Source organism: Chroicocephalus ridibundus, chromosome 1 (genome assembly GCF_963924245.1).
Source record: "Chroicocephalus ridibundus chromosome 1, bChrRid1.1, whole genome shotgun sequence".
In the NCBI taxonomy this organism is placed as follows: domain Eukaryota; kingdom Metazoa; phylum Chordata; class Aves; order Charadriiformes; family Laridae; genus Chroicocephalus; species Chroicocephalus ridibundus.
The window spans coordinates 157,549,314-157,560,970 of NC_086284.1; the positions used below are offsets into that span (position 1 = coordinate 157,549,314).

At 43.9% G+C, this 11,657-nt stretch overlaps 2 protein-coding genes across 4 annotated transcripts in view; one reads left to right on the forward strand and one right to left on the reverse strand.

Annotated features, from left to right (window-relative positions):
• The window catches only part of BRAF (B-Raf proto-oncogene, serine/threonine kinase), an 80,655-nt gene extending 78,064 nt beyond the window's left edge, over positions 1-2,591 (forward strand). For 2 of the 3 annotated variants that reach the window (XM_063319950.1, XM_063319941.1), the window contains exon 19: positions 1,110-2,591. In XM_063319950.1, coding sequence (XP_063176020.1) covers positions 1,110-1,132 — 23 coding nt within the window. In that variant the 3' untranslated portion in view covers positions 1,133-2,591. The other variant, XM_063319959.1, reaches the window with a different exon arrangement.
• Positions 2,592-9,959: 7,368 nt separating this feature from the next.
• Positions 9,960-11,366, reverse strand: NDUFB2 (NADH:ubiquinone oxidoreductase subunit B2). Its single transcript, XM_063319971.1, has 4 exons — positions 11,245-11,366; positions 11,013-11,157; positions 10,809-10,925; positions 9,960-10,073 (listed from the first exon to the last, which is right to left on the reverse strand). Exons 1-3 carry the CDS (start codon positions 11,313-11,315, stop codon positions 10,851-10,853), a joined length of 291 nt encoding a protein of 96 aa, XP_063176041.1. The 5' UTR covers positions 11,316-11,366; the 3' UTR covers positions 9,960-10,073; positions 10,809-10,850.
• Positions 11,367-11,657: the final 291 nt, after the last annotated feature.

Consider the following 11,657-nt stretch of genomic DNA (forward strand, 5'->3'; position numbering starts at 1 on the left):
TGGCGTTCAACACGCTCCTGTTGAACAAAACAACAGGGTCTTCTACGTCTGCTTATCACTCCTTCATTATTAGGAGAACTCTGACGAGTGCTGTCAAGAAAGGGGCGTAAACTAACACAAAATTAATGTCAAACCCAACAAGGGGAGGTTACATACATGGGTTCTTTCTTTTGCTCCTGAGTCCTTTTGGTTAAGCATAGTTGGACACCCCTCCCTAAAAATCCTATAGAATACAATTTCTTTGTGGGTGACGGAAGTTTGTTGAGTACCTTAGATTCAGCTTCTATTCAATGTTTTGGCAAACTTCCTAAGACTTTGGGCAGCAATTTTACTCTGTCCCATAGTTTCATCGTCTCTGAAATGGGACTACCAGTCTGTCTCGTGGCATGCTGACGCTAAATAAACTAGGTAGAATTTCAGGAGATCACTGCATGTGAAAGCACTGCACAGGACTGTTGTTTATTCAGTAATTCTGAAGGAAGCATGGGGTTGCTTTATTTGTGGTGCTCCCTATTAGTGGGGCCTAATTTCTGGTCTGGAAGTGAGTAGACAATCTCATCATTATAACTTTTCCTCACAGTAGGTTGCTATGTTGGTCTCTAAACCAGATTCCAGCAGTCTTTAATACTGGCTAAATGTTCAGGCACTTTAGTATATATAGTCTTTAAAGGTTAACAGGTGTGTCAAATAGTTGTTTGTTATTAAAACCAGTTTTACACCAGAATAGAAATTAGTTTGCAGTCTGACGCATTTATTGCAAATGTTGCTTTGCAGGAGGATAAATGTGCAATAAGGAGTTTAAAGTGAAATTAAACTGACACGTTTTATTTTCAAATGCATGATGAATTAAACTTTGCTTGAACTTTCAGACCTCTGTCTTGGGAAGAATGGGCACAGCTTGCTTTCAAGAAATTCTTTTTCGGTAAAATATGCTGGGTCTGTATTCAATGTTCTCTCACTGTGTATTCTTTTGTGCTTTAATTTTAACAGTTTGCATTTTTAACATCTTTTATATTCAACCTAATGTTCAACTAGCCTGAAGAAAATCTCTGACCACCTAGTAACTGAAATCACCTTATTTAAACCAAGCTCTTGTCCTCCCTCTACAGGAGAATTTGCAGCGTTCAAGTAGCCACAGCACCATGGCAGCACCCACTCTGTTACTTAAGTCTTGTGTTCCTACAGTTTCTTAACATCAAAACTCTATTCTGCTCCGCAAAAACCTAAAGTAATTTAGAAAAAGATATCCATAAGCTTAAAAGTGGAGCAGAATGAAACTGCCAGTCCAACACAATGGGAAAAAGTACCTTTTTTGGGAACCAGAATCCTCTGCTGCCAGTGTTTCTCCTTCAACACAAACCACCGCGTGCATTCGGAGACCCGCAGTGGCTGCCTGTGCCGTTGGCATCATTCCCAGGAGAGAGGAGAGGGCGCTCGTGGTTTGACTGTGGTGCTCGGGCATGAGGGGACGGAACTGCTGCTGCAACTTAGGAGACTTGCTTTGGATGGTCTGCCGGTGGGCTTTCTCCTTCTAACAACGTGCCATCAGAGGCTGAATCTCTGATGAGTGCTAATTTAAAAGAATCATCCTCTGTTCTCATCTTTTTTCTTTTTTTTTTTTTTTTTTTTTTTCCTCCTGGTGTACTCACTGATTTATGGACAATGCAGTATCCCCTTTTCACTCTAAGACAATGTCAAACACCTAAATTTGTCTCTATTATTGGGTTTTATTCCAGAAAAATTAAAACGATGGGGTGATGGTAGCTTGAGATGTTACTCTAAAGGCAAAGAGCTTAATCTGAAGGAAAAGGGGATGTTGCTGCACCTTTTTTCAGATTTACTTTATCTTCAAAAAGCAAACAACAACCACCAACCTTAACCTTTTCCAGTATTTTCTTGGTGTGTGCATATAAAACATCTTTTAGAAGGATTAGGTATATCCTTCTTTTGTTGGTCCAGCAACAAACTGAAGTTTAAAAAAAAAAATGTAGCAAGATTGTCCTCTCTTTTATTTTTTTTTTCTTTTGTATCATATGATACAATGTATTTATCAAAGATGCTACCACAGCATCTGAAGTCTGTAGAATTCCTGATACAGACTGTGAATGGTGTATGTACCTACTTTAAAAGTTTTATTTTAAACGAGGGTGCAGGTTAATGCCAGGTACCTTACCAATATGTAATGTTTTCATAAATGGGGAAAAAAGTTCTCAGGTTGAATTGAATACAAATACAAAACCCCCTAGAATTAGACATTCCGAAAATTATGTTTTGGTACTTTCAAGAGCTTTTTTTAAAGGATTTTTATCCTGTTAACTAAACGTCCTCTGATAAGTGTGTGTGTAAATGTGGAACATCTTGTCCCAGGGGCAAGTTGTTAGATGAAAACAAAACGGTACTTGCTGGATCCACGCTGACTACTTCTCCTCTCATTGCTTTCCTCCCTGTCATCTCTTCCCTTCCGTTGGTCTTTCCCTTTTCGTACGCTTTGCAAACTGGGATGAAGGTGGCGGTATCTCCATTAGAGTGCTTTGTTTTCCTGTCCTCCAATCCTGGTTTTCAAATGGTTGGTAGCTTTTTGACAAGTTACCGAGTCGGGGGTGGGGGGTGGGGGGGTGGGGGAAACAGCTCGTAAAGTTCTGCACATTGTTTACCTCTAGTAGAATATCTTGTGATGTGATCTGTTTGCAGAGTTCTCTGGTATGTGGTATTACATGTAAATTATTTGTACAGAGGCAAGTCAGACCACATTAGAAAGAAATTCAAGCTCAGACAGAAGTTTTCAGACTTTGATTTGTATCTGCCCTGTACCACCCCAGGTGAGGCAGGAGAACTGACCCCCCCTCTAGCAGGGGAGGTTCTCGCTGGGGGTTGGAGGGGGGTGGGTGGGTGGTGTTAAACAAAATCACAACAAATAAATGAAGGAGTTAAATGTGTGTGAATGTGGTGTCCGTACTAAACATTGGGTGTAGTGGGTGAGGACTCTGTCCTTCCCTCCCGAGGAGAATCGGACTGTTTCTGTCTGCAGAAGGTTGCTCCCAGGCGAAAGGGAGAAACGCACATCGGTAGTGGAATGTGCTTTATAAAACCCTGGATTTCTGCGGTGTTGCTGGTAATCTGTTATGTGTGTCAGTAAATATTTACTGGGGTTATAGGGACCGGACTAATCTGAAGTGGGAATTATAACTGAAATACTGTGTATTCATATTAATTCCGCAAACATTAGCAAGACAGCAATAGTGAATGACTTAATAGTCACTACAAGAATGAAGTGATTCATGTTGGTACATGAATAGAATCAATTTTGTGTACAGGATGCATTTTAAAAACAAACAAAAAAAAAAAAACAAAAAAAAAGCACAAATTTTTTCTTGTCTGCTGTGGGTCTTCAGATGCTGTAAGGTTTGGTTTGTTTTTTTCCTTACTGAGATTGGCAGGAATTTAAATAGTAGCAATAGCCACTTTCCAGTGGGGAGAAGCTAATGAGCGAGCAGTGGCATGCAGACCGGTGAAATCACAGCCTCCCCGCTGCTGCAGTGACAGAGGGACGGTGGCGGTCAGCTGAGGCCAGTACCTAAGAGATGGAAGGAGCCTGGGGCCACTGGGGCCAGCAGGCAGGTGAGAGCACTTGCAGATACAGGCTCCCAGAGGCTGGGTGAAGCGTAGTCACTGCTCGCTCTCCTTCCACCCTGCGCATTGCTCCAGACCCTGTATGGGCTGTGGCCAAATCTGTATGTGTCGGGCATACTGGAAATTAATATTCTCTCGAAAGAAACCGTTATCAGAGCAAGTATGTACAGGTGGTTCAACGGTCATGTGTTTCATGGAGCTTGTTTAAAGCCCTAGTTTCCTTCCACAAGGTCGTGCTGGCAGAAGATTGTCTGCTAAAATATAACTGTTAGGAATTTTATTCTATCTTTGCTTAAAATGAACTTATTTTTGTGAAGATTCATTACCCATTAGTCTACAATATGCTTCTTGAGCCCATAGGAAAAGCACAAGGAAAATTGCTATCCTTGTCCATGCAAAGCACTTTATAAGTAACATGTGATCTTTGGGTTGTTTTTTATTGGGGTTTGTTTGTTTGTAGTTTTGTTTTTCTGTTTTGTTTTGGTTTTTTTTTCCCTGAGGAATGTGCAAGTTGTCTGGCTGCTGTGTAGAGAAGTCCTTTCAGGATGCATTTCTACTGGTTTTCACATTTGTTTGTTTCTCTCCGGGTAGCTGTAGTAATGTGTGTTTGTCTTTAAGAGGTCCCACGTAATACTCATGCAAAACTTTGGAAGAAATTTGGTTTGTAAATAATTGGGATTTTTATTATTTTTTTTTTTTTACCTTCAGTTTTTCTGGATGTCTTGCATGCCATCAGAATCAGTCTTAAAGGTGCCCTGTAGATGTTTAGCGAATGGGGAGGTAAGAGTAGAGAAGAACTGAGTGGCCTGTATAGGAGTGGGATGAAGGAAGTAAATTGAAATGACCAATAACATTCATCTCCGTTACACCAAATTTCTTCAGCTTCTTCTCTATGATGTCCAAACCACAAGCACATGCCGCAGTATGGAAATGTTATTACATATGTGTTTTGGGACAAACATCTAGACAGTCATACTGCTTTTAGCTCTACGCTATCAAGCATTTAACATTATTTTCACACCTGCCAGTATCTAGTCCCAACTATCCAAGTCTTTATTAACCACGCGTACACCTTCCCCTCTGTCTTTCCTTTTCATACAGTTAGACGAGACCTGTTACATCTTCCCTGTCAGTACGTGATTGTTTCCTGCAGTGTATTTGCTGGAAATGGAACGTTGTAGTGGAGCTTAAACCAAATGGTGTGAGCACAGAGGCCTGGTTATTTTGAAAGTAATTTCTGCCTGAATTAAGACCTACGTGGTCCCAGATACAATTAGCCCAGTCATTTCTTTTCTTTGCTAAACTCATGCAGGTCATTAAATGACTCTACTTCTGCTTTTTTTGTGCTTATCTAAAATCATCTTTTCTTGTACTTGAATGCTGTAGCAGCTGATGATGATGCAGAATGTCAGGAAGGCCAAATACTGCCATCTTATTGTGGCCTCTCAACATCACTTGGATTAGTCTGTGCTCATTAGAGGCAGAATTTGGCCTTCGTGACGTGAAATGAATGAAATGCTGGCTGTTGATAAGTACCACGTCGTTCCACAAACGGCCAAATTGGGGGAAAAAATAGACACTGCAGATCACACATAAATAGGTTTGCTTTTGTGTTTGCCAGGTGATGTAAATGCATCCAGCATTTTACAGAACATTTGGGGAAGCCAGATCCCCAGAAACCTCACAAACAAGTACAAGCTGAAGTTTTGATAGGCGGCGGGGCTAAATTTAGGGAGGAAGCATGTAGACATTTCACACTTTCGCAGCCTGTAGATTTCATTCCCTTCTTGACTGTGAGTGCAGCATGTGTAGCACAAACTATTCCTAGTACTGTAGACAACCCGTCTTCTGTCTGTTGGAAGAAGTATCACCAGTAGCACAATGCGACAGGCAAAGCTTCTAGGTACAGTCAAGTTCAGTTAAAATGCAGTTGCACGAGTGGACTGTTACGGCATCACTTTGAAGGTGCTTGGTGTTCTGGTTTTCTGTTACGTGTTTGACATAGAACTTTACGAAACAAACTTTCTGTTTACTGCAGCCTTGTTAATACACGTTTGCACTTCGTTTTGGCTTGCATTTAAAATATCTTGCTTCGTTACTTCTTGCCTAGTAAATCAAGTCATCAAAAAAGCAGAGCAGAGAGAAGTTGTTAAAACTTCTTCTTTGCATTTAAGTGCCAGGATGCTAACACAGAAGCTACTAAGTCAGCACCATGACAGCAGTAAATAACTTCGAAACTGTGGAAGGAGGAAACTGTTTAAAAACTGCAGAATATAGAGTACACCAAGGGTGAATTCAAGTGAAAACTAGCATATATCTTTTCTGTAGAAAAGAGAGCTGCCGAGACCCTCTGTTAAATGGGTTACATAGGGATCCCCCAAAACAGTCTTTGCAGTTTGCCAAATGATCATGTGCCTTCGCAACCTTAAAAAGTACAACAGAATGTAAACCAGGTGCTTCGTAACTAGAGCAGTGGCTTTGGTTTACTTCTGATGCAGTAGTTTTGTATATAGCTATCACTATAGGTAGGTAGTCTGGAGCTGTACTTCTGTAAAGGAGGGCGGAGAGCGTTCCCCAAAATACCTATGATCATTTCAAAGCTAAGAATTGAAGGATACCCAGTTCAGTTACAGTAAGCCTGCTGCTTGAAATCTGCTCTATCGAAAGTTAAATGAGGTTCATTTAATTTAAAAATAAATAAGCCCTCCTCCCCCTCCAAAGACACAAAGATCTTGTTAGAGAAAGGGTAATAGAAAGCTCCGAAGAGGCCCAAAGTTACACTGTCACAGCATCTTGGAATGAGACAGTAGGTGAAAAATGAGAGCTGGATGAGGAGAAATTGATGCCTAGTACTCATGTAATCGAAGTCCACATATATCAGAGCATACAATTAACTCCCTGGCCCAGAAAGTGCAATTAATTTTGTTTTCTGGAATATCAGTGGCTTTCCTTAGTTCCTCCTCGGGCCCCTTGCAGTTTCCCAGCACTGCAGTTACTCTTCAGCGGTCACACAGTGTCATTGCACGTTAACCTTGGGAGATGGTAGGTGTCCTGTCAGCTGAGGAACAACCAATATGTTGGAATTTGATTTGTTCAAATTTCAAAGCGGTGACGCAGACTTCTGGCAGTACCTACATACTAGTGTCATATTTAACCTACTCGTCCATAAAGGACAAAATAATGGGTTTTGTTATTCGTGCTTTTTCAGATCTTTTCCTTTTCTTCTTTGGGGCAAGATTTTTAAGCATAATTGTAAATTATAAAGTTATGTCTAAATGCACGGTTCATACAAAACATCAGACCAATTTTAATTTGGTTTTGTTCCATTTAGAAAGCAAAGTGTAAAAATGTTTCACCGATCTTCCAGGAACTATCTGGAATCCTTCTGCCTACCCCAAATTCTGCGCTAAAAGTACATGTGGGAAGATGGCTGGCTTTGTGTGTTTTTAAACAAAATCACAAAGAAACTATTTCCCTAAGAGAAGGGAGCTGATGGGGAGCGTTTAGAAACCTCTGAACTACATAGGCATTTGCTTCATCCCATCACAGCAGCAGCGTATTCAGCTCATCCGGCCTCTTTAAGAGCCAACAGGGGCCCGTCCGGTCATTTTTGTCTGGTTTGTCACGTTTGCAGCAGCTGTACTTCAGAATAAGCCTTGTGTGACATTTACTTTTGAGCAAGTAAAACACAAAAAATAACTATGGGGTTTTTTTTCTTTTCTTTTTTTTTTTGTTCAGGTTTGGAAAATGGTTGGGTTTTTTTTTTTTTTTTGATAAATGTCATTCTGTGTTGCATTTATGTATTCGCCCTAGTTGAAAAGAAAATCTGTCTGTGCGTTTGGGAGTTGGGTTGGAACATTAGGAGAAGAAATGAAGCCCACCATCTGGGCACGGGCGTTGGGTCTAGGGGGCAAAATGGACCAAACTTGGGTGTTGGGTTATTTTGGGATGGTGGGGGGTTCCGAGGGCATAATTTAAATTAACTCTGTCTAAAATAAAATGTAAGTGCAATACATGTGCTTTTTTTTTTTTTTTTTTATTCAAAGCTGTGAACCTTTAGGGAAAAAAAAATACAAAAAAAAAAAATCAACAAAAAAAAATGCACATCATTCCTTCATGAGCCTTGTGTCCTACCTGCCTCCCCTTCCCTCCCCCCTCTCCACACTTTCTCCTCAACTGACAGAAACCCGACAGTGGCCAACTTGCATGTGTTGGCAACCCAAATTAACACCGCTGTTTTTCCCACCTCGTTTGTTGGGATTGGGGAAAGTCTTGCCCCCTACTTCTTGCCACCCATGGAATCCCTTTGGGATCCAGTGCTGACCTGTGCCGCTGGAGCCGGGACTACCACTATCTGGGAAGCACGAGCCAGCCCACCTGCGCTGTGGTCATCCTGACTGCGAGGGCAGTGCTCCTCCTGGCCCTTCGGCCTCCAGTTATAACTTCCCTCCCCACCTCGTTTCAGGTGATGTTTTTTTCTTAAGCAATTGCAAAAGGTAATCGGGTCATCAGCTGCCTCATTGGATCCCTTTTCCCCTTTGTCAAAAGACACGTGCAGGCTGGCCACTGTTGCCTTCTGTGACGCTGCCTTGTTTTGAAGGAGCAGGTATCCGTGTTTGTACTCCGTGGTGCATTACTTGCACTGGCTCTTTCTTACTTGAGCGCAGGCTGCTGTTCCTAGATTAGGAAAAGCGCACCGGTCTCTTGGGGGGGGTTTTCCACGAGAGGCGCGATGCATACGTTTCATTAAAGTGATGCAAGGTGTAGCACTCGGTAGTCGGACCCTATGGGGGAGTAAGAGAGGACTGGCTTGTTTAAAGGATATAGATCTGTGTATCTATAAACTTTAAACTTGATTATTTTTATATATAGTCAAGACAATGGCATTACCTCATAATACAGAGGCTTGTTTATGAGAGGCAAAGTATCTAGTAAGGAGAGGAAAGGGAAATTTATATACAGATTTGATTTCTTTTTGTTCGTTTGTTTGTTCCTTAGTGCAATGAAATGTATGTCCCACCAATTTAAACTCTGTGCTAACACAACATTCCTTTCAGCTGTATTATTTTTTTTTTTGACCACCAGAGGTTTGCGAGGAGCTTATGACTGCAAAGAAGGTCCAGTCTGGTTACTTAAAAAAAACAAACAATTGTGTTAGTAGATTTCCATAGCTGCTTTTTAAAATCTACAATGGAGTAATTGTTTTGAAACTTGTATTTATTTTTTAATTCATAACAAAATGTTTATTTTCGTTTTCCTGTCACATAGGTCATGGCAACTCCCCTTCTTTCCTTCTCAAGTTTCCCCTGTAATTGCCAATACAACTTATTTTTCTCGTTTGTTCCTTCCCTCTTTACTTTTGTTGTCCCTTCATTTGTACTTTGGAGTCTTTCTCATGTAAATTTGTACAATGGGAAATATTGTCCAGTTTGGTTAGAGAGCATGGAGACTTAAAACATATTAAAATTTGATAGCTGAATTCAGATTGAAGAAAACTATTTCTGTGTAAAGTTATTTAAAGAACTCTGTATTATATAAAAGGCAAAAAGTTCTATGTACTTGATGTGAATATGAGAATACTGCTATAATAAAGATTGACTGCATGGAAAAGTCTGAAGGCGATTGTTTATCATGTAATTCATAACTCCCCCTCTCTGTGAAGTTCCAGAGGTGCAATTTAAGGTCGTTTAAGGGGAGCGAAAAATTTACTCTGATGTTGCTTTAGAATGTAACTCTGAAACGAGAAAAAAAAAAAAAAAAAAAACACAAAAAAACCCCAAAACACTGAGGGATGCCTGGAATGTGACCCACCTCCCTGCATCTGCCTTGTGCTGGACTGCTGCCTCCTTGACTGCTGTGCTTAGCGCTAAGGCATCTTTACCTCTGCAGAGGGTTTCGCTTCACAGGGATTATTCTGGACTTTGATAATACCCAAGGGAGATTTCCCCCTCACCCTGGGGAAAGCTGGGCACCAGTTGGTCTGTCTTCTCTTCAGGGTAACTCCCCCTGCTTCTGTGGCAACTGTTATTCGACCTGTTATTTGGTGACAAGATTTCAGTAAAATGTCTTTAAGTTAGCTTCTCTATAGTTCTAACATGGACAAGTTTTATTCCCCCCTCGCTTTAGCAATTATTTGGCAGAGCTTTAATGATGGGATTCTTGAATACTATGCATTCATGGCAGTTTTAAATCGCTCTATGAACATGGAGATATCACCTTATTTATTGAAGGGCAGCATATTATATACTGAGCAAACATTACAGAAGCTCAGGCGGACTCAAGCACCTCGCCTCTAAAGCTGTAACATTCATTCCCCAGAAATCCTACATCACTCAAAAACAAAGTACAATTCAGCTTAGAAGTTTTTTTGCAATTAACTTTTATTGAAATAAAGACCAAGGAGCCAAAGCTTTGGTTCCAGGGGCCTTTCTAGTTCCAGGGACCTGCAAGTAACAGAAGAGAATCCTGAGAGCCTTTTCACCCATCCTTTTCCCACCACTGACAGCAGGTGAAGGACCTCCTCAACAGTGCCCACGCAACCTTCAGCGGTAGTTGAAGCTGTTAGATACACAGAGCCATAATGTGACACCAGCTTAAGAGAGAGTGTATTTAAAGAATTGGAAACAAGCAAAATGCCCCAAACCTTTAAGGGGCGAATTGCACTGGTCTCTCTCTAGTCAGACAGCAAGCGTGTCCTCGAGGTTAGGTAATGCTGGGTCTACAGAACAGCATGAAGAAAATTTTAAACTGGTAGCACTTAAGCTACAACTCATCAAAAAATAAACTGACAGACTGCAGGCTTATATTGCCAAAAGCAGACTGCCTGCACTTGAGCATTCAGCTACCCACAAAAAGTGCGTGTGAAAGCAACAAAAAGAAGCAGTGCAGATATCTGCATTCTGTACAACAGAGATTTGGCACATTTACCTTTGGAAGCGCACAAATAGCGTCCGGGTACTTGTAGCAGTACCAAGAGACGAGGGCCAGTAAGCAGGGCCAGGGACGATGCCCCGGCACTGCATCACAGCCGGCAGCCTTCAAGCAAAGCTAAAGCACAACCCGGGCTGCGTGTGCGCCGGCGGCGACTGGGTTTATCGCTGTTCAAAGCAAAGCCCGGCCTGGCTGCAAGACCCCCCGGGGGCTGACGGCCCGGTGCGAGGAGGGGCGGGAGGGCGTACCGGTGGTGCTGCCGGAGCTCCGGCACCCGCGGCTGGAGGCGCCTATTCCGCGTCATCCGGAGGGATCCCCAGCTCCTCGTCCGTCCAGGCCGCAGGGTCGGGGTAGGGGAAGTGGCCCTGGCAGAGAGGGACGGTCACAGCCCGGCCCAGGCCCCGGCCCCGGCCCACCCCCCGCCCGCCCGGACGCCGCCGCGCCGGCCTCACCAGCACCATGTCCGAGCTGTGCCAGAAGTGCCAGAGGATCCAGAACCACATGAAGCCGCTGAGGATCTCGCTCTGGATCACCTGCGCCCGCGTCAGCTGCGGGAACTGCCGGTACCGCGGCGGGATGTGCACCCCGCCGCCCGCGCTGCAACGACACCCACCGCCACCGGCTCAGTACCGGCCCCACCGCTCCGCTCCCCTCCCCTCCCTTCCCCTCGCCCGCCACACTCACTGCCGCAGCCCGGTGGTGCCGCTCCCGGCCCGCAACAGCCGCCCCGCCGACCGCCCCAGCGACGCCAACATGTTAGCAGATCCACCGCCTCCCCCCCCCACACCGCCAATGTCACCCCAGCACCTCCCAACAACAGCCGTCGCGATTGGCCCGCCTCGGCGCCTACCAACTCTGGGTGCGGCGGGGTGAGGAGGCCGTGGGCGGGAGAGAGGGAAAGTGTCACGCTCCAGACGGCTGCGTGGCACGGAGACATCCCCGCACCGACACCCCGTTGTCGCTGCCGCCTGCCCCGCGACGGGGCCCGCTGTGGCTGCGGCGGCACCCCTGTGTGTCCCCCTCCCCCCGCATCCCCCGGTACTTGGGAACGGCGGGACGTCACCATCTTACCGGCGGGGGGTTCTTCATGAGTCCCG

Bases quoted from the DNA above. Each gene is read 5' to 3' on its own strand.
- NDUFB2 (XM_063319971.1), bottom strand. From the start codon at position 11,315: ATGTTGGCGTCGCTGGGGCGGTCGGCGGGGCGGCTGTTGCGGGCCGGG. The intron at 11,158-11,244 runs GTGAGTGTGGCG...GTGTCGTTGCAG, and splicing joins GGCACCACCGGGCTGCGGCA to CGCGGGCGGCGGGGTGCACA. The intron at 10,926-11,012 runs GTGAGGCCGGCG...CCTCTCTGCCAG, and splicing joins ACAGCTCGGACATGGTGCTG to GGCCACTTCCCCTACCCCGA.